The 27651-nt window shown below is 47.9% G+C and overlaps 1 protein-coding gene across 1 annotated transcript; it reads right to left on the minus strand.

The window, feature by feature from the left end:
• SLC2A11 (solute carrier family 2 member 11) lies at positions 1-26904 on the minus strand. Its single transcript, XM_053205924.1, is given in 12 exon segments — positions 1-5455; positions 5667-5794; positions 6030-6105; positions 6187-6288; positions 6820-6924; positions 6926-7212; positions 9955-10103; positions 10655-10784; positions 11592-11716; positions 18808-18968; positions 21636-21734; positions 24657-26904. Coding segments are annotated over 11 exon segments (1470 nt in total). The 5' UTR covers positions 21642-21734; positions 24657-26904; the 3' UTR covers positions 1-5254.
• Positions 26905-27651: the final 747 nt, after the last annotated feature.

Below are 27651 nucleotides of genomic sequence, written 5' to 3' on the forward strand. Positions count from 1 at the left end.
CCAGGCACCCCTAAAACAAAGCATACTCTTATCCTGTCGTTGAGCAATCATGCTTCTTGGTATTTGCCCAAAGGGGTTGAAAATGTACTTTGACACAAAAACCTGCACGTGGATGTGTATACTAGCTTTATTCATAATTACCAAAACTTAGAAGCCACCAAGATGTCCTTCGGGAGGTGAATGGATAAATAGACTGTGGTTCATCCAGACAATGAAATATTATTCTGTGCTAAAAAGAAATGGGCTATAAAGCCATGCAAAGACTTGGGGGAAACTTAAATGCATATTACTAAGTGAAAGAAGCCAATCTGAAAAGGCTACATACTGTGCAATTCCAACTATAGGACGTTCTGGAAAAGGTAAAATTATGAAGACAGTAAAACCTCCCTCATTGGGTGCTAAGGATCAGCGGAAAGGGAGGGATGACTAGGTAGAGAAGAGCACTTTTAGGATGGTGAAAATACTCTGTATATACTACAGTGATGGGTGCGTGTCACTATACATTTGTCCAAACCTATAAAATGTAGCACACAACATGGCTGCTGGGTGCTAATGATGTGTCCACGTAGGTTCATGGATTATAACACATGTACCACTCTGGTGGGGGATGTTGATAATAAATGAGGCTATGCATATGTGGGGGTAGGGGGTATTTGGGAAGTGTCTATATTTTTCTCTAAATTTCGCTGTGAAATGAAAACTTCTCTAAGAAAAATAAACTATTTTTTAAAATCTTTTTAAAGATGTTTTAAGTTTATTTATTGTTGAGAGAGAGGTGCCTCTAGTATTTTTTAATATTTAAAAAAAAAAAGTAAGGGGCGCCTGGGTGGCTCAGTCAGTTGAGTGTCTGACTTCAGCTCAGGTCATGATCTCGCAGTTTGTGAGTTCGAGCCCCGCGTTGGGCTCTGTGCTGCCACCTCAAAGCCTGGAACCTGCTTCAGATTCTGTGTCTCCTTCTCTCTGCCCCTCCCCTGCTCATGTTCTGTCTGTCTGTCTGTCTGTCTCTCTCTCTCTCTCTGTCTCTCAATAATAAATAAACGCTAAAAAAATTTTTAAAAAAAGTAAGTAATTTCCATACCCAGTGTGGGGCTCAAACCCACAGCCCCAAGATTAAGTTACATGCTCTACTGACTGTGCCACCCAGGCACCCCCTAAAAACAATAAAGTCTTTGGGGCACCTGGGTGGCTCAGTCCAGTAAGCGTCTGACTTGGGCTCAGGTCATGATTTCATGGTTGGTGAGTTCAAGCCCCCCATCAAGCCCCACATGGGGCCCCGCATGGAGCTCCATACTGTCAGTGTAGGATTCTGTGTCTCCCTCTCTCTCTGCTCCCCCCCCCACTTGCATTCTCTCCCTCCCTCTCTCAAAATAAATAAATAAACTTTAAAAAATAATAAAATAAAACCCTTATTAAAAAATCAGTGGACAGGCTTTCCCTCTGCTCTGGGAACATGGTGGCAGCCTCAGGAGAGCTCTGCTGTGAAGGGGCAGTGGGGAGCAACCGCCAGCAGGAGTGTGACTTCAGCCTCTGTCACAGAACACCGTCATCATGGAGTGCTGGTGGAAGGTGCCACGGGAGGGAGAGGGCCGGAAGCTGTGCCTGCACTGGTGACACTGCATCTACGAGCTGGTAGAGAGAACACCCTGGAGCTAATCCTCACACAGTCAGTGGGAGGACTTGGAGTACTAGTGACCTGGACTTGGTGAAGAAATCTTTGGGCGGGAATTGACTACTGTCTCCAGGTCTGGCGGTAAATGCATCCCCTGAGACCAAGAAATTGGCCGAGGAGGAGAAATTGCTGAGACAAGAAGGAAAGTTAGAGAAGATCCAGAGCAGGGCAGGTGAGATGACAATGACATTTCTAAGAAGCTGTCACCTAGAGGCAGGAATGAAGAACATCCTCAAATGGGAACTAAACCCTGAAATAGTTGCCCATCATTTCTTTCTTTTTTTTTAATTAATATTTTTAATGTTTATTTATTTTTGAGAGAGAGCGTGAGCAGGGGAGTGGTGGAGAGAAGGGAACAGAGGATCCGAAGCAGACTCTGCTGACAGCAGAGAGCCCGATGTGGGGTTGGAACTCACGAACCATGAGACCATGACCTGAGCCGAAGTTGAACACTTAACCCACTGAGCCACCCAACTGCCCCTGCCCTCCATATCTTAAAGAATCCTGGTTGCTGTGGGCTCACATGTATTAAAGTTACCAGAGGACTCATCACTAGGTGGGGTGGACACTGGTGTGAGGGGTTGGTAAATGGGCTTGATGCTGTGAGGTTACCTATGTCTGTGGTGAACTCTGAAAGGCCCAAGACTGAAAGGTACAAGTACTGGATGATCCGCACCTACTCTCCTTCAACAGCAACAGAGCAAAATCAGAGGAGCGGTGGAGCAAAGATGGGTCATCACCCTGAAACCACTCCCCCCTCTGACCAAGTAATGGAATTTTATTGTTTTATTATTTTATTTTATTTTACTTATTTTTTATTTATTTATTTTGGGAGAGAGAGCACGAGCAGGGGGGAGGGGCAGAAAGGGATAGAAAATCCCAAGCAGCCTCTGCACTGATAGCGCAGTCAGACATGGGGTTCGAACTCACAAACTGTGAGATCATGACCTGAGCCAAAACCCAGACTCGGTGGCTTAATCAACTGAGCCACCCAGATGCCCCTATTTTTTTATATATATTTTTAAAAGTTTATTTATTTTGAGAGAGAGAGAGAGGGTGAGCAAGAGGAGGGGCAGAGAGAGAGAGAGAATCCCAAGCAGTCTCCATGCTCTCGGTGCAGAGCCTGACATGGGCGTGAACTCACAAACCGTGAGATCATGACCTGAGCAGAAACCAAGAGTTGGATGTTTAACCAACTGAGCCACCCAGGTGCCTTCAAATAGTGGAATTTTAAAGAGCATATGGGGACATTGGCCTAAACTGCATGTACACATTGAATCCTCCATATTTCCCACCTCCGTCTTTGACTGTTACACATCCAGCCTTATTGGGGCAGTCCTGCTCAAGGAGTACTAGGCTGTAGATTTGATAAGCTGAATACTAACAGATGGAAACAGTCTAGATCCTATTTAGCCTCCTCCTCCCTTGGAATTTAGTGGAACAAATAGGAGAGCTAAACACCATCTCCAGTACTGGGCTCATCTTCATACACACTGGACATTTGTATCTCAAGAGGAGATAAAGAGGTTGTGCTCTTTTTATTTTTTAGGTTTTTTTCATTACAGTGATACAGTTAATGTTATGCAGTTATGATTTAATACTGCACCTTTATGTTTATTTACATATCTCTCTACTGAAAATGGTACCATGTATGGTCTTTAAGTGTTTGCATGCATAAGTTTTGATAAATTTTAACTTTTTTTTTTTTAGAGAGAGAGAAAGAGCACGAGTGGATGAGGGGTAGAGACGGGGGGGGGGAGAGAATTCTAAGCACACTCCACGCTCAGCAAAGAGCCTGACTCAGGGCTGTATCTCACCACCCTGGGATCACGAGTCAGATGCTCAACCGACTGAGCCATCCAGATGCCCCTAACTTTGTTTTGTTGTTGTTATTGTTGTTAATAGTGGACAAAAGATTTGAACAGATTCTTCACAAGGGAAGATACATGAATGGCTATATTGAGTACATGAAAAGGTACTCAACATTATTATGATGAGCATTATAATCATTAGTCATCAGGGAAATGCCACCATTAAACCACAAGGGAACACCATTGTACCACCTGCAGCATGCCTAAATTAAGAAGACAGACAATACCAAGTGTTGGTGAGGGTCTGGAGCATCCACAACTCTTCTACATCACTAGTGGGGATGTAAAACAATACAATCACTTTGGACAATTTCTTCTATAGTTTTTGTTTTGTTTTGTTTGTTTTCCTCCCATAGTTAAACATACATTTACTATGGGTTTTTTTTTAAGTAACCTCTACACCCAATATGGGGCTCAAACTCACAACCCTGAGATCATGCTGTAACGACTGAGCCAGCCAGGGGCCCCTAAACATACATTTGCTACTAAACTCAGTAATTCACTTACCCAAAAGAAATGAAACATTTGTCTACACAACTTGTGCAGGAATGTTAATAGAAGTTTTATTCATGAATGGCCAAGAATCAAAAACAACCCAAAATGTCCATCGACAGGTAAATGGTAAACAAATTATGATACATCCATACAGTAGAATATTGCTCAGCAACACAAAAGAATATGTACTAATGATGTGACAACATGTGTGAATCCCCAAAACTTTATTTGGAGCAAAACCGGACACAAATGCATACATATGGTGTGGAATTATATCAAACTCCAAAAAAGGCAATGTGACCTATCATGGCCTGGGCCTGCAGGTGGGATGGCTTACTGGTTGCAAAGGGGCATGAGGGAGACTTTGGGATGATGTAAAGGTTCTACTTTGATTGTGGTGGTGGTTTCTTGGGCACATACATCTGCCAAAACTCATTAAGTGTATACTCAATATAGATTCATTTTACTGCATGTAAATTACACCTTAAGGTTGATTTTTTTTAACATGTATTCATTTTTGAGAGACAGAGACAAAGCATGAGTGGGGGAAGGGCAGAGCTAGCCTGGGAGACACACAATCCGAAGCAGGCTCCAGGCTCTGAGCTGTCAGCACAGAGCCCAACACGGGGCTCAAACCTACAAAATGTGAGATCATGACCTCAGCCGAAGTCGGACGCTTAACTGACGGAGCCACCCAGGTGCCCCGTCAACGTTGATTTTTTTAAAAAAATCAGTTCCTCAGAAAAAAAATTTTTTTTTTTTAGATTTTATTTTTAAGTAATCTCTACACCCGACATGGGGCTCAAACTTCCAACCCCAAGATTAAGAATTGCATGCTCTACTGACCAAGTCAGCCAAGTACCCCCAGAAAATTCTTTTCTGACCACCCTCCTCAGATAGGCCAGGCTCCCTAGTATGCACTCACTTCATAATCTGTATTTTCTCCTACTGCATTTCTCCAAGTTTGCAATAATGTTTTGATTGGTTGCCTGTTAGTTAACTGCCTCTAGATGGGGAGCACCAGTAGGTCCTGATCCCATCTCTCTGGCTCACCACGGATTGCTAAGCACCTAGCACCAAGCCTGCATGCAGTAGGTGCTACATGGGCACTCATTAAACAAATGAATGCAGGAAGGAGGGAACGCAGAGGGCTGGGACCCTGGGCAGGAAGCAAAGAAGAGAGCTGCCGCTGGATCTGGGGCCCACCACACCTACAGAACTACAGCTCTGTGGCCTGGATGACTTCCGGGCCCAGCCACTCAGGGCCCTGGCTCTGCCTAGGGAAGTTGAGTCTGTGAAGTTCCTCAGAGATCTCCAGGAAGGTCTTGCCTTTGGTCTTGGGAAGGAAGAAGCCAGTACAGATGGTCCCACAGACACAAACACCCAGGAAAGGCACATAAAGAAAGTGGGACAAGCCCTCCTGTGAGTGAAAAGAGTCTCTGAGACCTGGTGTGTGCCCTGTTCAGGACCAGACATAAGGCCACATGACAGGTCATGATGAGGGATTTGTCCCTCTTTTTGAGTCCCATCCCCTCCAGCCTCAGGCTCCCAGGATGGAGACTTCCCACTGGGGCTCTCCTGCAGACACAGGGGAAAACCTAAGGCAAGGGAAGGGTGGGGAGGGTGTCTACCATGATGAAGAGAAACCCCAGCCCGACCAGGAAGAGCATGGTCCACATGAGCACCCGGCAGACCATACAGGCAGCAGGCCGGGCCTTCTGGTCAAAGAGCTCCATGGCCAGAATCCCTGTCACTCCGGCTAGAAGGAAGAGCAGGGACAGGGGCTGCCAGCCAGGGCTGCCACCTTGTCCCTGACATAGGAGTGGGGGCCCCTTGTCCTCTTCTCCAGCCATTCCCTCCCAGAAGCCCCAGTACAGGGGGGCTGGGTGGCAGGGCATGCGGGTGACATTGCATTTATAGCCACTTGTCATTCGTGAAGACATTCGTGTTCCTTTGGCAAAGCCCACAGTGCAGAGCTCCTTGGGCCCACTCACCAGGGCCAAGGCCAAAGCTGAGGATGAGGGCAAAGACGCAGAACATGGCCAGGTAGGGCATCCAGGGGAGGGGGCTCTGCAGCAAAGGGGCAGAGGGGGTGGAGTGAGGTGGAGACCAGCTGCCCCAAGCCACAACCCTCATGCCCAGCCCCACTACCTGCAGGCACAGGGCCACTGTAAAGATACTTCCACAGCAGGCCATCAGACCATACCCCGCTATCGGCAGCTTCCGGCGGCCCACCATCTCAATCACTGCACACTGCAAAGGAAAGGAGCTCTCAGTAACTGACCTGTGCGCTGGAAGCATGCTTCCTTTGGTTTAAAGGCCAGAAGTGGGCAGCTCCAGGTGTGTGTGAGGGAGCAATTAGGAGCAGTTGGTTGCTTCAGGAGATTAAGACATTATTAGGGGGGGCCTGAGTGGGTTAAGCACCCACTCTTGGTTTCGGCTCAGGTCATGATCTCAAGGTTTGCAGGTTCCAGCCCCACATTGAGCTCTGTGCTGACAGCTCTGTGATGCTTGGGATTCTCTCTCACCCTCTCTCTCTCCTCTCTCTCTCTGCCCCTCCCTTATTCGTGCTCTCTCTCAAAATAAATAAATAAATAAATAAATAAACTTCAAATGCTGCTGACTTGCCCCATTTGAGCATAGTGAACTGGAGTGGAAAAGGGCCCAAGGTAGAGGACTTGATAGAAGACACTCCTCCAGGTGTCAGCACCTGATTCACCCCCACCCCCACAGGGCTGGTGGAGGGTCAACCCCTGAGCCCACGACAAACTCAGATAAACTCACACTGACCCAGGTCATGAGCAGCTCGCAGCTCCCAGTCCCCACGATAGCATACTGGACTTTCCCCTCGGGGATCCCGGCCTGCCAGAACACGGAGGAGGCGTAGGCGTACACCTGGACAGGGGGGTAGAGGGGTGGGCTGCCAGCTGCCTGTGGTCTGCAGCCCTCCCACCCCCAACCAGTTGAAGGACGCAGCGGGGAGCCTCACCGAGTTGGTTCCGCAAAGCTCCAAGGCACTGCCCAGGACCATGAGGCTTGTCACCTGTCTCCGCAGCCCACGATCCTGGAACAACTCCCATGGGCGCACGGCGCGCCGGCCCTGGCAGAAGATACGCTCCTCTTCCAGCTCAGCCAACTCCTCCGCCACCTCCGTGGTGCCCCGCAGCCGCTGCAGCGCTAGAGCAGGATGCAAGGGCAGAGGGCGCTGGGCCTCATTTCCCCCAACCTCTGCTTGGTGCCTTGCAGCGAGCTCCCACCCCAGCTCCGTTCACTCTCTCTCTGGGTCCCCCTGATCAGATGGGGATGATCTTCCTGTCCCTGTCATTTCAGGGCATCAAGAACCAGAAAAGGCTTTAGGAGCTGGGGGTTCTGTGGATACATCAGAGGGGACACAATTGTGGCAGATGACAATTATGCAATGTCCCCAGTTCTCCACGCTTCCCTGTATCTATGCTCTCTGCTAGGTGATTTTTGTAGCTGCCCCCACAAAAGGGGCAAGTATGCATCCTGCTCCTTGGCACTGCGCTGTGCCATGTGACTCACTCTGGCCAATAGAATGAGGTTGTAAGGAGGATATGCAAATTTCTGCCCAAGCCTTAAGAGACCTTGCTCATTTCTACTTGCTTTTCTCCCATCACCATAAAGACATGAGATGGGGCTAGCCCACTGGTCCCAGGAGAAGCAGAAATGGCCCAGCTGAGACTGTCCTAACTTTGCCAGTGCCCAGCTGACCTGAATGAGTGACGAAGACCAGCAGAGCCACCAGCTAGGCACAGCCTATATCAGCCAACCCCAGAGAACTCACAGACACTTGAGCTAAGTAATTGCTTCTTTGGTTTGCCATGAGATGTGATTATTAGGCAGCAATACAAAACTAATGAATTAACTGGTACCAGGAGTAGGTGCTACCATACTAGACCTGTGATCTATGGCATTGATTCCAAGACCAGGCAGAAGATGGTGAGGAGGCTGGAAAAATGGAAGCCTGGGTATTCAGGGCAGTAGTGTGGAAGAAAATAACGAAACACAAACAAACAGACCTAATGAACTTCTGGACTGGAGTGAAGAAACCTCTATATGTTGAAAACATGAACTGGTTGCTGTTAGCTGAGTATTCTAAGCTTACTATATTGAAACATGAGCTCAAAAAACCTTCAGAGGGAAAAAGATTTAGTTCCAGAACTCACTAGGTTGGTTTAATAAAAAAACAAACAAACAAAATAAACCTGTTGCTTATCTCCAGCCTCTCCAGTTAGCAAAAAGAGGCTCACATTAAGTGACAGCCTGAAAGCAAAGATCAAATCCAGAGCACTGCCAGTGAGTCATGGACGCAGGGCAACAATCAAATTAAGGGTGTGGCTTAATGCAGTGACTCACTGCAATGGAAAAAGAGGCATTTAGAAGGCTTAAGGATGTTGGTCCCCAGCCTCCCGACATGCCCCAAATTCCAGTAAGTGAGTCTCAAGAGAGAAGCATGCCTCAGAAAGACGTGTGGGTATGGCTTTTTGGCACATCGATCAAATACATAGAAAAATCACATCGGTTTCAAGAAAATTATATTTACAAATGCTCTGCCAGCCTGGAGAGAAAGGGACCAAGACAAATTGAATGTGCCCAACTTTCTGTGGGTACATTTGCAATGCCCTCTTCAGAAGGTGACTAGGAAGTATATCTCAGAGGGAAGAAGCAAGAACCTGGGGAAACCATGACCTGGGGAGCCCCTCCTAGGGGCCAGAGCCAGGACTTGATCATGAAACATTCCCTACCCCCAAGGCAGGGAGATCTGGCAGCGTTTTCTTAAGAGCACATCGGCATTAAGGATTGGTGACTGCATCCTGCTTCCTTGACTTCTTGTCTTTGGAATGAGGGTTAGTTCTGGTTACACTGTCCTACTTTCACATTGTGTGCTGAGTTCAGAGGGGCAGACTTGTGTTTTTAGTGCCTAGGTGTCTGTATCAAGAGAAGGCACGTATAGATTTGATGTGATCTTAAGATCCTGGACTTCAAGACTGACACCATGATTGGATGAGACTGTGGGGTCCTGGATGACATTGAGCATGTTTTGCACAGGGGAGGGATATCAATAATAGCTGTGGCCACAACGGCAAGCTGAGAGGGTGCCTGAGTGGGCCCTGGTCTTCACCCTTCTCCAAATCTATACCCCTTGCCATGAGAGAGGATATGCCATTGATTTTCCCATCTCTTGACTTTGGGTTCAGGGACAGGACTCTCTTTGGCCAATGGGATGTTAATGCGCATGGGGTGGGGGGTGGACCGTGGGTTTGAAAAGTGTTTGTGCAATTGGATCTGCTTTCTTGTGCCTCTGCTGTCGCTGTAATAAGAACATTCCTGGGCTAGCTTGTTGGTACTAAGAGTGAGAGGAAAGTCATGTGCAGCAGAGCTAAACTACTCCAGCCCAGACCAGCCTGGACTGGCTGACCTCCAGCTGATTCCCAGACACCATGAGCTGGCCCAGCTGAGATCAGCAGTCATGCAGCCAGCCCAGCAAGTAAGTGGGTGGAGGATGCAGTAAATGATTATTGTTTTAAGCCAGAGATTTGGTATTGTTCCTTGGGCATCACTATCATGGCCATAGCTAATGAATAAGCCCATCAGCACCCAGTTGGCCTTGGGTCTGTGAGGTCTTAACATGTTTCATCTTACATATATGGCGGGGGGGGGGGGGCTCTTTATTGGCACCATCCTACAGTTCCTGGATGGCAGGGTTCAGGTCTGCTCTATCCCCACTGCCTTGGCACTCAGGACAACCCCTTGGTAAATAGTTTTGAAGAGATGAATGGTTGTCAAAAAAGGAGGGACAGCTTTTTCCTGATAAATGAAACCCAAGAAATGGAGACTCACATGCTCTGGACAGATGTGCCCATTTGTCAAGGGTGGTCTGGGAACACAAGGACTCACCTGCCAGGCAGGCCTCCATGTCTCCACGGTCAATGAGGAGGTAGCGCGGGCTCTCAGGGAGCAGAGGGAGGAAGGCAAGCTGGAGCACCCCAGGCACCAGGCAGCTGGCCAGCAGCAGGTGCCAGGGCTGTGGGTCCCCCAGGAGTTCCCTGGGGAGGCAAAAGAGAGGCTGGGCCAGGTACTTTCTTGCCAGAGCCCTGCCCACTTGCCCCCTACTCCCCAGACCCACCCACCTGGCCCCTGCCTGCCCTCCTGAAGGCAGAGGATCTGCATTGCTCTCTGTTTCCTCAAACCAGTTCTGGGTCTGGACACCAAGATCCCTCCTCCAGGTGTTGGCTCCACCTTATCTGTAGCAAATCCTCTTCCCAGGGCTCTGGGATCTGCCCTCTCCCCTCTTTTCTGGGATGACCAGGACACGTTCCCCTTTAAAAGCCCAAATCTTCACCCTCTCCCTTTTTAAGATCTGTTCTTTGCTCCCTGATCTGGAGAGGATGCAAAATGGTGATTTACACTGAAGTGTGGTTGACTAACACCTGTTTTATGTATTGGCCAGATAGGTGTAGACAGGATTTCAATACAAAGATTTCTTAATACAAAGAAGCAATGCCTTAATACTTAATGGATAGAGGAGAAAGTTAGGCGAAGGGCTTTTACTGGCACCCCTCAAACCACTCAGTGCACATGGAGGCAGGTTGCTTACCTGAGTCCAACCACCTGGCCTATCACAATCCCTAGGGCAGTGAAGATGACTGAGGTCATGGCCACAGCTCCTCAGAGCTCCTTGGGGGCGCTTTCCCCTAGGTACATGGTCTGGACATTCATGCTCACACCTAGATGTGTGCACAACCAGTAAGTTTCAGAGTATTTTCTTTCATAGGAATAGATAACTAATATAGACATAGACACCTGGCCATATAAACAGTATTGAGTCAAGAGAGGATTTGTTGATGGGTATCCCTAAACACCCAGGTGGATGTGCTCAAAACTCTGCTTCCTCACATGACAAACCCCAGAAACTGAGGAGTCCCTAACAGCCTACTCTGCCTCTGTAATGAAAACCCAAGAATGCATCCTTTGTACCTTGGCTGCCAGGAAGCTCATGGCTTAGAGTATGGCTCAAATATGGGAACTCTGTCAGCATAGGTTTGGGTATGTTTGTACTCACACCCTGTGTGAGTTTTAGAAACTTTTTCATGTTTCTATATCCACTTTAAGTGTCTACTTATATGAGCCTTTTTAAGAGAAACCATATTTAATCATTTTGCAAAAGAAGAGGTGGGAATGAATGAAAAATGTGAATGGGGAGCCTGGGTGGCTCAGTCAGTTAAGCATCTAACTTCGACTCAGGTCATGATCTCATAGCTCGTGAGTTTGAGCCCCACATTGGGCTCTGTACTGACAGCTCAGAGCCTGGAGCCTGCTTCGGATTCGGTGTCTCCCTCTCTCTCTGCTCCTCCCCTGCTTGTGCTCTGTCTCTCTGTTTCTCTCTCTCTCAAAAATAAATAAACATTTAAAAAAATGTGAAGAAAGAGAATACATGAATGGATGAAAGAAATAAAGAGAACAGATGAATGAATAAATGGAATACACGAATGAGCAGGAAGAGAGAGGCAGGATGGGCTGCCCTCCCCCCATACCTGCACTGACTCCCAAGAGCAGCCTTCCCAGCATGACCATCTCAAAGGAGCCTGGTCTGTGGCTGAAGCCAAACAGGGTCACTGTGGCCACCACAAAGATATTATTCAACAGGAGGGACTTCTTCCTGGGGGGAAAGTAGAATACAGGTAAGAGAGGCTCATGTTCAGTCTAGCAGAACTCTCCCTGGGGATCCCTCTTTGCAGCCCCAGCCAGCCCTGATCAGACCTGTGTGTGAACATGTGTGAGCCGTGTCAAGGAGTCTAAGCTACATGAAGGGAAATGTCCATTAGCCATTGTGCCTACAGACTACCTGGGGCATATTGTCACACCCATCTCCCAAGATACCTGAAGTCCCTCTCCTTTCTGCCTGCACCACAGTGTGCAAAATTTGCATCTTACGGCTTTATCTCTTCAGATTAAGCATTGCTTTCTTCCTACTCCTTTGTAAAATGAGGGGCCTAACATCTGATTTCTTAGACACAATTAAACCATAGAGAAGAAGAGCAGGGACTTTCAGAGTAAGGGAAGGGATGCATGGAAAGCCAAGTACAGTCCCCTCACATTTTCTTCCATGTATTATAGAGTCACTTCTCAGAACTTTTAGGATGGCTTGATGGCCCAGGCCTCACTCAGTGGGACAGACTGCAAACCAGGGAGCAGGCAATAGAAATGTCAGTGAGGAGGCATCGGCTCTGAGATTCCTGATATTGAGCATGGAAGTGCTGTCACACAGTGACTTGAGCTCACTGTAGATCATACAGCTTACTATACCGACAGGGAAACTGGAACCTAGTGGAGGCCAGTATTCTGCCCAAAGTCAACAGCACACTGGTGACAGAATGTGAATGTTAAAGCATAGATCTGCTGAGTCAAGAGAATGGAGAATGACATCCATTATAACAAACCTGATCCAGCAGTAACTCCAGTTGAAAACCATATATGAAAAAAAAGAAAAGAAAAGAAAACCATATATGGTGGCTTCTTCGGTGGTGTGAATTAATAAAGTACTTCAACTGTGGGGTATTTACTTGGTAAATGCATTTTGCTCCATTTCAATACACAGACAGCACCAGAAACATGCAGCTTTCACCTAGTAGGGGCAGTAATATACCTTTGCTGACCTGCCTGAGGCTAGAGCAGCTCTCCAGCTCTGGGCCAGAATCCCTTCCACCGGGAGCTACACATCCCACAGGGCACCCTGCTGGCCCACTTCTTTGATGACTTTATACCGAAAGGACATGGAGAAAGGCACTATAATAGTACACTAGAGGTCTTGTAAGGTACAAGCATGACAAAGAGTAGAAACTGAAAAACGAAGGGGCCGCTGCATCAATGAACTGCTGAGGTTCAACAGGCTAAGATATGTCATTATATTTCCTCCAAAGTGCATGAGAACTCTCTGCCCTCCCTCTAAGGATGGGCAAATCTCAGAGGATTTCTTCCCATTTTGGAGGGAGCCTGCACCACACAGGCTGTTGTGATTTAGCACATATTATCAGTTGATTTGAAAACCTAGCAGCTTCCAGCAGAGCTAAGCAAGAAGAATATTCTCTAGGGAGTCCAAACTAAGTGCATAGAGCTCTGCCACTCGCCCCTTTAGACCTAGGAGACCCTGTAATGCTCCAAGTGACTGTGGCAGTTGTCTAAAAGAACAATCACAATGCAAGACCTAGAGTTTTGGAGTACAGCCACTCTACTTCAGTGAATTACCATCCTCTTAATTAGAAATAACTCTGGCCTTGTCAGTAGGCCTTAGCAGGGAATAAACACAGGCTGTAGGACCCCTAGTGGCCATGTACCCATCATGCACTGGGTGCCGTATGACACACCTATGCTAAGGTTGAGTGTGTCCAGTAGCATTCAATTGCTATTTAAGTGATGCCCCATGTGGCCCCAAAGGTTCTGATGAGCAGGTTACTCATGTCAGCATGCCTACACGACCACACTGCCACCCTTCTCCCAAGGCACACCAGGGCCTCTTTCTTTTCTTCAGTTTTTTTGTTTTAAAGTTTATTTTTCTCTTATGTGGATCCTGAGAAACTTAACAGAAGACCATGGGGGAGGGAAGGAAGAAAAAAAAAGAGAGGGAGGGAGCCAAACCATAAGAGACTCTTAAAAACTGAGAACAAACTGAGGGTTGATGGGGGTGGGAGGGAGGGGAGGGTGGGTGATGGGTATTGAGGAGGGCACCTTTTGGGATGAGCACTGGGTGTTGTATGGAAACCAATTTGACAATAAACTTCATATATTGAAAAAAAATAAATTAAATAAATAAATAAATAAATAAATATTTCTATCCCCAAAAATAGAGGGTGGCAAGCTATAGCCAACGGATCAAATCCAGCTTGCCCCGTTTTTCCAAATAAAAGTTTTATTGGGACACACACACACACAAAAATAAAGTTTTTTTATTTTTGAGAGAGAGCAGGGTAGGGGCAGAGAGAGGGGGATAGAGAATCTCAAGCTGGCTCCACGTTCAGTGTAGAGCCCAACATGGGGTTTGATTCCCCTACCATGAGATCATGACCTGAGCCAATATCAAGAGTCAAACACTCCACTGACTGAGTCACCCAGGTGCCCCTCTTGTCTTCAGTTTGAAACAAACAAAACAAAGCTTAACCCTGGTTTGTAGATGGCTCTGCGCATTAGTTCTAGCCAGAAATGTAGGGCTATGGCATTAAAGCACTCTCAGATGTGGCCCTAAAAGATACTGGAAAAGTGAAGCCCTTCCTGTAGACAGAATCTTGAGCACGGAATTTTGTCCCCTTTTCCAAAGCATTTGGTCAGATAGTCAAAGTCTTAGATGAAGCAGGATTTGAGGACTGGTTTCAAGAAGGTGTTGGAAGGTTAAACAGATGGATCTCTCAGAATTAGCCCCAAACTTGAACCTATACATGTCCCTGTTTCCACTCACCAGAATCTCCCTTCCACTGAAGAAAAGGCTCTTAAAAACCAAGCAGACAGAATGAACCCCTCTGGGATAGCATGCAGCAGCCTTCCTCAGCCCACCCAGTGGTCACTCCATTGCCTCATAAATCAGGTAGAGTCACAAGGATAGAAAATGCACATGGTGGACACCTAGGTGGCTGAGTTGGTTAAGCATCCAACTCTCGATTTCGGCTCAGGTTATGATCTCACGTTTCATGAATTCAAGCCCCGTGTCAGGCTCTGCACAGAGAGCATGAAGCCTGCTTGGAATTCTCTCTCCCCCTTTCTCTCTCTCTGCCCCTCCATGCTCATTCTCTCTCTTTCTCTCTCTCTCTCTCTCTCAAAATAAATGAATAAACTTAAAAAAAAAAAAAGGAAAATGCATATGGACTCAATGATAGGGGTCTCCTATCTCCAGACTAACCACCTTGCCACCCTACACACCCAACCCTGACTCCCAGAAATGGCAACACATGTCAGGACTTCAGTCTGCCACTGGGTGGAAGATGAACTGCACTGGATCCTTGCCCTGGGGATAGGACAGCAAGTTGTTATAAATGAAACAGGTACGTGTGCTGAATTTGAATTTTTAATTCCTTCCCTTCAAGCTTCTGCCAGTGCCATCACATAAGGACACTGTACCAAGTATCATTAGATATTTGGGCAACAATGATCAGATAATAGCTAATTTCTTCTATTTTGCAGGAAGAGCCTAAATTTGTTTGGGAATGTGCCCCTACCCTTTAAGGTTCAGGTGTGAACCCAACAATCTAACCTAGCCTTGGTGATCTTGTTCTCTGTGCTAGTGGCCTGGTACTGGGCAATGAGACATGGCACCTTTTTTGAAAAGTTTTTTCTGGGGCACCTGGGTGACTCAGTCAGTTAAGCATCCAACTTTGGCTCAGGTCATGATCTCACAGCTCGTGGGCTCAAGCCCCATGTCAGGCTCTGTGCTGCCAGCTTGGAGCCTGGAACCTGCTTTGGATTCTGTGTCTCCCTCTTTCTCTGTCCTTCCCCTGCTCATGCTCTCTCTCTCTCTCTCTCTCTCTCTCTCTCTCTCTCTCTCTCTCTCCCTCCCTCTCTCTCTCTCTCTCAAAAATAAAAACACTTAAAAATTTTTTTAAAAAAAAGAAAAGCTTTTTCTCTTCTGGATTTAAAACATCAGCTAGACAGGGGCGCCTGGGTGGCTCAGTCGGTTAAGCGGCCGACTTCAGCTCAGGTCATGATCTCACGGTCCGTGAGTTCAAGCCCTGAGTCGGGCTCTGTGCTGACAGCTCAGAGCCTGGAGCCTGTTTCAGATTCTGTGTCCCCCTCTCTCTGACCCTCCCCCGTTCATGCTCTGTCTCTCTCTGTCTCAAAAATAAAATAAATGTTAAAAAAAAAATTAAAAAAAAAAAACTTCAGCTAGGCAGAAATCCCCTTTCTGCTAGATAATGTTGCCTCTGAGTGAGGCACTTGTAGTTTTCTAGCTGTAAGCCCAAGGACAAAGCCAACACACAGTGGAGCCAGCAGACAAAGTGCTCTCAGAGGAGCACATCCAGGGCACTGAGGTAGCACTGAAGTCACCCACCTATACACTTCTTGTGTGAGACAAAGGACCTCCTATTGTTTCAGCCAACTAAGTCCTGATTTTCTGTTACTTGCAGTTGAAGGCATCCTAACAGATACACCTGTTAAATACACAAACATGGATGTAATCTGCATCCAAGAAGGTAGTTACATCAATGAAAGAAGAAGGGCTGGTGCCATGGAACTCATTACTGCATTGTGAGTCCCACCATCCAGAAGCAGATGACCTCTTAGGGTAATAACCTGCTGGACATTCCACGCTGTTAGGACCACCAAGCCCACTCAAGAATAAAGATTTGGGTCACCCTGACAGGCAAAGAGCCTCAACCAGTGGACATACTGGCTCAAGACAAGAGTAGAAAACTGGAGGATGAAGTCACCAATGCAAGCAAAGCCTGGAACCAGTTCCAAAACCACAGAGTAGAACTCTACCTGCACTACCAGGCTTTCTGCATCATGTGCTTCAAAATAAATTCACCCACTACTTTTTTGTTCCTTAATAAGTGTTTCCCCTACTCTTTATCCTTTCCTCCTTCTGTGGGATATCTTGATGACAGGTTAATTTGCCATGAATTGTGTAGATTGCAGAACATTGAGAAGTAATGGCAGGGCTGGCAGAATGGTCATTACGTGGAAATCCTGGACTCAGAAAGAATGCTTTCCTGATACTGGCCCTTGTGGTGTGACAAGACAAGGCTCTAAGTGGTCTCACTCAGGGAGAGGTGAATACATTTGCTGGTGTACATGATGAGATGGGTGAGGAACATTAGGAGGGCACGCATGGAGCTGAATACAGGGGACAAAGGGGTCGACACATGCGGGGCGGCCAGCAAACTGGTGGACTCTGGTAGCCATTTGTTTTTTTCTGCCCCACAATGCTTCTCTCCCACTGCTTCACTGGTGTAGATATGTGACCCACAGTGGGTCAATAATAATCTGTCTTTCTGGATTTGAATCTTGAATGAAGACAGTGGAGACAGAATGTGTATGTCGTTGGAGCTAATGCACTGAAGGCATCTTTCCCAGAAGGATGGTCCAATGCTCTGGCTGTTGAGATCCTCAGCACCATCTCAGGTCCTGTTCTTCTTAAGACCTGGCTTCTGAGTGTTTCCTTTCATTCTATGAGCTACTCCAGTATCTTTCCAGTTATTACAATTTTTCATCAAGTCAGTCCAAGCCTGTCTCTCTCTCTCTCTCTCTCTCTCTCTCTCTCTCAAGTAGACTTCTAAAAATTTTCATTTATTTTTATTTTATTTAAATCCAAGTTAGTTAATATATAGTTATATAGTTAATATATATAGTTATATATATATAGTTAGTATATATATTATATATACAGTTACTATATATATAATAGTTAATAACTATATATATAGTTAATATATACAGTTATATATGTAGTTAATATATAGTTATATAGTGTAAATAATGGTTTCAGGAGAGGCTCCTGGTGGCTCAGTCGGTTAAGCATCTGACTTTAGCTCAGGTCATGCTCTCGCTGTTTGTGAGTTCAAGCCCCACATCCGGCTCTGTGCCAACAGCTCAGAGCCTGGAGCCTGCTTCGGATTCTATGTCTCCCTCTCCCTCTGCCCCTTCCCTGCTCATGTTCTCTCTCTCTCTCCCTCTAAAATGAATAAACATTTAAAAAAGATTAATAAAATAAAATAAAAATAATGGTTTCAGGAGTAGAATTTAGTGATTCATCACTTATGTATAACACCCAGTGCTCATCCCAACAAGTGTTCTCCTTAATGCCCATCACCCATTTAGCCCATCCCCCTACCCTATCCTCCAGCAATGCTCAGTTTGTTCTTTGTATTTGAGAGTCTCTTATGGTTTGTCTCCCTCTAAAAATTTTTTTATTCAAGGGGCACCTGGCTGGCTCAGTCAGAAAAGCGTGTAACTCTTGATCTCAGGGTCGTGAGTTCAAGCCCCACACTGGGTATAAAGATTGCTTAAATAAATAAAAACTTAAAAAAAATTTTTTTTTAATGTTTATTTATTTTTGAGTGAGAGGGAGAGAATGAGAGAGAAAGTGCAAGCAGGGGAGGGGCATAGAGAGGGAGACAGAGGATCCAAAGTGGGCTCTGCACTGATGGCAGAGAAGCCTGATGTAGGGCTCAAACTCACAAACCGTGAGATCATGACCTGAGCTGAAGTCAGACTCTTAACTGACTGAGCCACCCAGGGAGCCCTAAACAAATTTTTTTTAAGTAGGCTCCACACCCAATGTGGGGCTCAAACTCACAACCCTGAGATCAAGAGTCGCATGCTCTACCAACTGAGTCAGCCAGTCACCTCTTTTTCCTTTCTTTCTTTCTTTCTTTCTTTCTTTCTTTCTTTCTTTCTTTCTTTCTTCCATTAATTTATTCATTCATTATGAGCCCGTCTTGTTTGCACCCCAAGACTGCATCAGTTGGATACAGAGAGGGGAATGAGGCCTGAAGAGGAAATACTTGTTTCCGGTCCAATATCACTTGCTGGAGAAATGGAACTGGAAATAAGGAGTCCTCCCTCCCTCAGGACACAGGGCTCTTCCCTCTACCAAATCCACTTGGAAATGTGACTCTTGTGGTGAAACTACAGGTAGGGTAGGAGGCTGGGGAGCTGACCTAGGCCTGGGCCTACAGGGCATCTTCCTTCTCCCACATTCCTCAGCTTACAGACTGGGGTACCAATCATCAAAGGGCATTTGGGGTGTACCCAGAAAGCCCTTACCTTCCCAATATGATGGCCAGGGGCCCAGCAAGCAGTGCTCCAAAGAGGCCCCCCAGGGGGTACAGAGACACGATGAGGGACCACACAAGCAGAACTAGGTGGTCGGGCAGTGGCTGGCCAGTACGCACCTGCCATGTCTCATTGATGAATTCCTGGATGGGCTGTGGACAGAGATACCGGTCAACTTCCCAGGGACAGGCTGGATACAATAGGCCTTCCCCTCCACAGGGCTCTGCCTCTGCAGAGCAGGCACCAAGTCGTGAGCAATACTGCTCCCCAGCCAGGGGGCAGGAACAGTCTCTGTTTGCCCTTCAGAGTCCACTTCACCCCTTGTCCTCCTGCTTTTGGTCCAAGAATCCACCTGCATCCATGGGCTCCTTGCTGACTGGCTTTCTGTTGGACTTGGACTTGGCCAATGGTGAGCACCAGCAGGGCATCAGAGAGAGGCAGAAGGGGTGTTTGTTCCCAGGTCACCCCAGGCTGGCTGTGACACTCAACCAAAGGTCACTGCTCCTCTCAAGGGGTCCTACTCCATATGGCTCTTTCTTTCCAGTTTCCAGACTCCTTCCACGAGTCCCTTTGGGGGTAAGAGTAGTAATGACTCTGGCATTACTGGGCTCTCCCTGGTCTTGTGTGTTGTCTCTGCCCCACTCAACCTTTGTAAATCATCCCTTGTGGTATCTAAACCTGCTTGGTTTATCTGGAGTGTGCCACTCATTTCCTTGGGACCCCAATTTTCACAGCCCTTAGAAGTACTCTGTTAGATACACATTACTGTGTTCACTGTTTAGACTGGCACTAGGCCTGGGAAAGTGGAAGGACTTGCCCACGGCCTCAGCCACAGGTCAGGGCTGAAGCCAGGTAGTTAGGACACCCCAGGGCCCCACCCCCAGAGCTGCAGTTTCAGGGAAGTGAATGGAGGCCAAATGGTTAGGAAGGATTGCACTTGGGCAAGACCCGGGCATACTTCACTTGCTTAGAGATGAAATGTCAGTGTCTGGCTGATCTCAGGCCTCCCAACAGGATGTGAGGGAGGACCTGAGGAGGACAGTGAGTTTAAGGGTCGGGCCAGCTCTCCTCTGCTCAGGCCAGCTCAGGGTAATGGCTGTCAAGCCTAGCACCCGCCAGCTCCCTCTCGGGGAAAGACTGTCCAGGGGAGCTAGGACCAGGGCAAGCCTCCCTGTCCCTTGGCGGAAACTCCTCAAGAATGACCATCCAGGGGATTAGGAGGAGCCTCTGAGGCCAAGAAAGTCCTACTTTGGGAGGCTGGGGATGGCCCATGGGAGATAAAGCCCAAGAGTGCCTGTTGCAGGTGGATCTTTCTCCAGCCTGTAAGTGTACTGTGAAGTGGGCACTCACATGTGTGTTGAATGAACAAATAAACAAGCAAATACAGCTAGCTCAGACCTCCCTTTCTAAGCCCTGCATTTCATCCTTTCTTTAAGGCATTGGGCTGCTATCACTGTTTCTGCCCAGAATGTGGTCCCACCCTGGCTTCTGCTAGGCTATCCTCTCTTCCTTTGGGGACTTCTCTCCCATCCCCAGTTACAGCCTGTCCTGTCCAAAGGCGGTCACCTGACTCAGACTGGCCAATGGGAGGGCTCCACCTCTTGATCACATGATTGGCTGGCCTGAATATGATCCAAATCAGCCAATCAGACTCTTCCCAGACCTTTCAGCTGGAACTACTAGGGAGGACTTTCCTTTGGGGGTTTCCAACTGGCAGGAAGTCAGTCTGGTACAGTTGCCCTCTTGTCACTGAATGAGGAGGGTAGAGGGAACAGGACAGGCAGGGAGAAGACAGCTGCACTTCTGTCCTGGGACCTGCTTCCTGCAGCTCTTTCCCCTGCACCTACAGTGTGCAGCCCCACAACCTTCCCAGCTATAGGACAGGACACTCACCCTTCTGATTTAAGTTACAGGCCAGTTTTTATCAATGGGCTGGAAGATTCACCTTTTCCATGGGCACCACTGAACATCAACATGGGTCAAGTCAGCATCAGGTGCTGGGGGCACAAAGATGATTCAGACACTCAGAGCAAACCAGCAGGAGGTTGCAAACAGCCGACATGCAACCTGAGTGGTGACAGTCAGCACAAAGGGCTGGGGATGGAGGGGTGACTTCCAGCCAGAGACTACTGAAGGAAGGCAGGATGTTTGGATGGTTCTTGTGGGGCTTCTGCAGATGCAGTGGAGAGGGCTTCCCAAACAAAGGAGGCTTAAAGAGAGGGCTGTGTGCATTTGAGGAACGGCATTTAACCTGCTTTGCTAGTGGGATTCAGGGAATAAAGGTGGAAGACAGGCGGGCAGGTTCTGATCAAGGAGGCCTTGAACTTCAGGTGGATGAGTCTGTCATGATTCCTATAGGCACAGAATGTTTCTGGGCAGGGAAGTGGCTTGATCAAACTTGAGAGGCTGAAGGCAGAGATGCCAATGAGGAGGCTAAGCCAGCAATCCAGGCAGGAAAGATGGGATCTAAACTGGAGTCATGGCAGAGACACGGGGAGAAATGGCTAGCTAGAGGTAATGAGCAAGGACTCAGTGTTTGAGGGGGAGGGGGCCAGAGTCAAGGCTGACCCCCAGTCACTGGGCAGACAGTAGAGTTATCTGCTGACATCAGGGACCCAGGAGGACGTGCAGGTTCAAGAGAGGATGTAGAGGTGGGTTTGAATTTGAATCCACAGGACCAATGGGACATCCCAGTGAAAGTGGACACATGGGAGAAAGTGCCACCAAGTGGATGCTAGCCCAAAGCCCCACAGTGGGCAGCTGTTAGCCCTCACCCAGCACCCACTGGGACGGTGACGGTGAGCACAGAGGATACATACCAACATCGGGGCACTGATGATGGAGAGGTTGTAGCCAAATTGAAACGTCCCACCAATGCCAGCCGCACAGATGGTCAGGAGCAGGACACTGCCCTGAATCTGAGGAGAGAGGGGAGGACACAGAGTGACCTTTGGCAGCCTCCATCTCCTCCCAGGACTGGAACCTACCAATCACAGCATTGCAATCTATTTGAACCAGGCAGCAATGCTTCCACTTTACAGATGAGGCAACTGAGGCACAGAGGAGGAGAGGAGTTACCTAGGTCACATTGCTGGCAGGCAGCACAGGAAGCCCAGCCTTCTGTTCTGAGTCCAGGTCCTTGCTGGCACCTCACCCTCCACCCTCTCCCCCATGAGCATTTTCCCCAAATGGACAACATTTCTCTGGTCCTCCCTGCCAGGCTGTCCCTGGGCAGGCCTGCTGTGGTTCAGGAGCACAGTGCCCTGAGCTGGGGCCCCAGGACAGTGAAGCTCTGCACCAAACAGGACTGGAGCCCCTGAACCCCAGCAAAACTCCAACAGAGTGGCTGGGCCTTCTTCTCTTACCTGCCAGCCAGTTCCACAATAAAGCTAACAGAAGGGGTCACATGGACCTACACATGTGGGGACTTGGGAGGCACAGGAAGAAGCAAAGAGTGGCTGCAGCCAGTGACAGTGCTTGGGTCCCAATGCCAGTTCTGCCCTTACTCCCTTGTCCTGAGTCACTTCTTTGCTGGACCTGGAGATGATAATGCCTACCTCCAGGTTGGGGGACAGCCAGGGTATATGTGCGCCGCACATACTTGGTACAATAAAGAACAGTTTTCATCCCTGTGCAATACCCTTAGAGATGGAGAGAGAACTCTCCAAAGTACCCAGCCACAAGAACTCAGTGCCCTGAGGTCCCATCACATTAGGTCAGTATATTTTTTAGGGACTCATAATCTTAATATTTTCCCTGTTATAATTTTTAATTACAAAATAACATGCTTGTTAAATTTTTTGAAAATTCAGTATATGCTGAATGTTCTCCACTGACCCAAAGGCAGAGCATTGAATTGCTCCTCTCAGATACTTTCCTGGGTGTTCACGAAGTAGCTGACTACACAAAAATCAAAGTGTTGGTCTTTTCCCAGTAACTATCATACTGCCTTTCTTGTTCTAGCAAATCATCCTGCAAACCTGAAGTCCTGTGAGTCAAATTTATGGTTTTTAAAATACTTACACACAAGTTCATAGTGGAAGGATGTTTGGCTGAAGATTTTATGAAGAATTTCCTGAACCTGAAGACTATTTATTCATTTTGTCAAATACCAAGTGCCTGTCCCAGCTAGAAATTATGCTGGGGGGGGGGGCAGATACAGCTGGGCAAAAGACTGATGTGCATTCTCCATTTGGTGAGATATTGTGCTGGCACTGGGCAGGCTGAGAAAGAGGCTCTGGGGGGCAGGATCCTGCCAAGGATCTCGCCACAGTTCTGGAGACAGGTCCATCACAGGGCCTGCCAAAAGTTCCTATAATAAGTCCTAAGTAACTTCCTTCCAAGCTGAAAGCCACAGGAGGAAACCAGGTAAGGACCCAGGACTCTGGTCTCATTGGAGTCACATTAAAGCTCCATGTGGGCTGCATGGAGGTGAGCGTTCCACTGAGACAGAAGATCTGCAGAAAGCAGCAAGAGACCCAGAGCCTGGAGCCCCTGGCTGGCTCAGTCAGAAGAGTATGTGACTCTTGATCTTGGGGTCATGGGTTTGATCCCCATGTTGAGTGCAGAGATTACTTAAAAAAAAAAAAAAAGAGGTTGGGCGGGGGCACCTGGGTGGCTCAATTGGTTGAGCATGCAACTCTTGATTTCAGCTCAGGTTGTGATCTCAGGGCTGTGGGATCAAGCCCTGCACCAGGTTCTGTGCTGGGTGTGGAGCCTACTTGGGATTCTCTCTCTCTCTCTCTCTCTCTCTCTCTCTCTCTCTCTCTCTCTCTCTTTTTCCCTCTGCCCCTCTCCCTGGCTCACGCTCTCTCTCTAAAATTAAATAAACAAACAAACAAATAAATAAATGAGACACAGAGCCTGATAACAATTGAGTCCATGTGGCAGGCAGGATATGCTGGCAGGTCTCCAAGATAGCAGGAAATTATTTAATTCACTAAGATCATGCATGGAGATTGCCTAGTCCTGTGCCTGATCATGAAAAACATTCAGACATTAGCTATGGTGGTGATTATCAATTCAGTGAACAAACATCTCTTGCCTCCCTACTGTGGGCAATAAATCAACTCTTCTAGTTGCTATGGATATAACCAGCAGAACAGGAGACAAAAATCTGTGACCTCACAGAGCTGTCCTTGCAGCTGGGGAAGATGGGCAATAACCAAATGAACAAGGAAAATACATAGTCTGTCAGCTGGTGTGATGGAGACATGAAGCAAGGAAGGGTGAGAGGGAGTGTTTGGAGAGGGTGGTCAGGAAATAGGCCCTGAGAAGGTGACATCTGCGCAAAGACTTGAAAGAGACAGGGGAATGTGCCATGCAGATATCTGAAGGAAATCAGCGCAGGCTGGCAGAGGGATTGGGGGAAGGGGAAGAGGCACTCAGAGATGGGAGGTTGAATGGTATAGTCATTCTCTTCTGGCTGCTCCCATTTCTCTGTGAAGGACATCAGGACAGGGTTTAGAGGGAGCATGGAGGATGTGAAGGCTGGGGAATGAGGCGAGAATGGTAAACAGTCGCAGAAGCCGGCAAAGCGGCCAGGGCTGCAATACTCAAGAGCTGACCCGCCCAAAGACTCCAGAACAGCACGGGCATGGGGAGGGCTGCTAGGGTGGGATCCTGCGGGGCCACAGGTCCTGTAGACACATGACCCCATGCAACCTTGCACTGACCCCCAGGCCATCCCTGCGAGCGACCTCCTGTTCGTCTGAGCCCAGCACCTAACTCCACTGACAAATAAGCACCAGCTATTTTTGTACACGGACACCTCCGTTAAGCCTTCCAGAGTGGCTGCGTCTGTGCATTCACGCAGGTCTGCAATCCCTGGTCTGAAATACCTGGGCCGGGCGTGTTTCGGAATTCAGATCTTTCCCAATCTCAGGCGGGCATCAAGCACGTACACATCTCTCCAGCATTCGCAGCAACAGGGGCCTGAGCTAGCCAGCTTCTCGGCTCAGGACGGCCGCTGCCACAGGCGAGCGGAGTGGAAGCGCACGCCCGCCGAGAGGAGGGCGGTGCAGTCATTTCAGCAGGCTCTCAGAAGGAGAGCACAAAGCCATGGCGCATGCGCCGTAGGCGTTGAAGCAGCGTGTGCTATCTTCGAGGCAGAAGCGGATGCGCAAGCGCAGTGGGCGTTGAGGGCGCCCTGGTAAGCGGAAGGCTGGCGCAAAGTGTACCTCTGTCCGAGGCGCGCGCCCCAGACACCTGCGTAGGCGCACAGGGAGGTTAAGGAGTGTGAGGTGTTTCCTGCAGGTCACCTGGCTCTGAGGCCGTAAGCGCCGCTCCGGTTCATACTCCCTCCCTCCATTTCCGTAGCTTTGAGGCGGAAAAGCCACACACTCCCTGGTCGGCCAAGCCTGGGGCTCATCTCCACAAACCAGAAGGGAGCTCTGGTCCGAGGTCACCGGAGCGCTCCAGATTCTCTCGCGATCCTGGCCCTGGCCTCTCGTCCTCTCGCCCGCGGCCTCCCGCGGAGTGAATCTCTGCCGGTTCCTGCCTCGTTCCCCCTCCGACCTTCGCCGCTGGCCCGCTTGGCCCCTCTGTCACGCTTCCTTTTACCCCTTTCAGGCCCCCCTGCACACCCACCGGGGCCCTCCTTCCTTTTGCCCCTTTCGGGCCCCCCTGCCTACCACCGTGGCCGGGGAGCCCCCAGTCCCGGGGAGGCCCGTGTCACCACGCACAACCTTTGATTCCACACCGACGTCCCCACTCTTTCCCTAGAGGAGGGGCAGAATTAGGAGGGACCGAAGGGCAGACCCAACCAGTCTCTGGAGCGATCTCATCTGTCAATCTTGGCAGAGTCAGTGATTCGGGGTGAGAAGAGAACCGGTCTCCGGTTGATTGCGTGAGAGGCTGGCCCTTTTGGAGGTGGAGAACCACAGGGTCCACCGGGCCTGATTAATTTTTTATTTCTCAGGGCTTCTCAGGCCCTGCATGGAATCCAGGAGTTGGATAAAGGCCAAACCGAAACCCGACTTGCCAAAGATGCTATTTGTGGTCATAGAAACACATACCTGAAAGTGGCCTTAGGAAGCCATCAGAGCAAAGGCTGTGATAGGACTTACACCGGAATGGAGACTGCAGTATCTCTCCTGCTCCTGCCTGGTTTTTGTTTGGTTTTGGCGGCCCTGAACTTTTAAAAAATTTCTAAAAACACCATGCGTTTTTTAAGGAAAAACACAATAAATAAAATACTAGCCGTTGCATGCTTTTTCTGTGTCTGTTGAGATCATACGGGTTTTCTGCTTTGCTCTGTTTATGAGCTCAGTTACATCAATAAAGTTTCTAAAGGTAATTCATCCTTGATTTCTTGGGATAAACACAACTTGCTCGTAGTGTTGTAATTGTTATTAACATGTTGTTGGTTTCAGTTGCTAATATTTTATTTAGATTTATTTTTTTCAAAAAAAAAAAAAAACTATTCTTCCCCTCAATCAGTGGGGAAACAATGGGCTAATAGTCCTGGAACAGTTGATTATATGGGGAAAAATGAAATTGGACCTCTAACCCTATACATAACAAATCATTCTGGGTGCTTACAAACCTAATTTGAAAGCAAACTTTAACCATTTTAGAAGAAAGTGAATATTTTTGTAATTGTGCAGTGACCCAATCGGGTGGAGGCCAGGGGCCCAGGTGGTGAAAGAATTCACCCAAGGCAGAACAAAGGAATAGAAGTTTACCTAATATGCTGCAAGGGACCACAGGCCTTTAGCAAAGGAGAGGCTGTCTGCCAAGAGGTGGGGTACACAGGGTAGGGCTGTAGTTAAGGGCGCAGGGGTTGGGGGGGGAGGTATGGAAACTATGGAATTCTCAATTTTTGGTACCTATGCCTGGGTTTAAGTAACCCATTGTTCAGCTAGGACTTACGGATATTTTGATGTGGGTCACTTAATGGGCCTGTTTGTATTCAGCAGCGGGTAGGAGGTCACTGTGGAACCTTCTACCTTACTCAGGTTTCCTTCCCCTGCTCAAGTTGGTTGCCTAAAAGTGGCCTCTACAATAACCTTAGGATAAATAAGGATAAAACATACAGGTTTCTTAGAAGGATTTAACATCATTAAAAATAAAAAATCTAGTGGCACCTGGAGGGCTCAGTGTCAGAGCATGCGACTCTTGATTTCATAAGTTCAAGCCTCCCATTGGGCATGGAGCCTACTTTAAAAAAATAAATAAATAAATAATGAAATTCTAAGATTTAAAATCTATGTTAAAAGATACCATAAAAAGGTGAGACTAAAAGCTACCAAGTTGGAGAAGGGGTCCACAAGAATATGACCAAAAAAGTAATAGTATTCAGAATATCTAAAGAAGTCCTATATATCAATAAAAGCAAGAAAATGGCAACGTCTATGAACAGGGAATTTATAGAATAGGAAACTGAAGTGGCAAAAAAAACAAACAAACAAACATGAAAAGATGCTGGCCTGTGTCAGCAATCAGGAAACGCAAGCTGGATCCACAAAAGAGTATTGTTTCACACAACAGACTGGCAACTAAATTCTGACAATACCAAAGTGGCAAGAATCTGCTGGACCGCTCACTGCTGATGGAAATGTAAATGAGGAGAACAATTTGGGCATATCCAAATGGGAGTTGCAAATACCCAGCAACACAGCAATTCCTGCAGTTCTGCTCCTGGGCTTGCCTCAGAGGAACCCTTAATCCCATGCTCAAGAACTTCTGGGGGCACCTGGGTGGCTCAGTCAGTTAAGGTCCAACTTCAGCTCAGGTCATGGTCACACAGTTGGTGAGTTTGAGCGCTGCATCAGGCTCTGCACTGACAGCTCAGAACGTGGATCCTGCTTTGGTTTCTCTGTCTCCCTCTCTCTG

Source organism: Acinonyx jubatus, chromosome D3, assembly GCF_027475565.1.
Source record: "Acinonyx jubatus isolate Ajub_Pintada_27869175 chromosome D3, VMU_Ajub_asm_v1.0, whole genome shotgun sequence".
Classification (NCBI taxonomy): Eukaryota; Metazoa; Chordata; class Mammalia; order Carnivora; family Felidae; genus Acinonyx; species Acinonyx jubatus.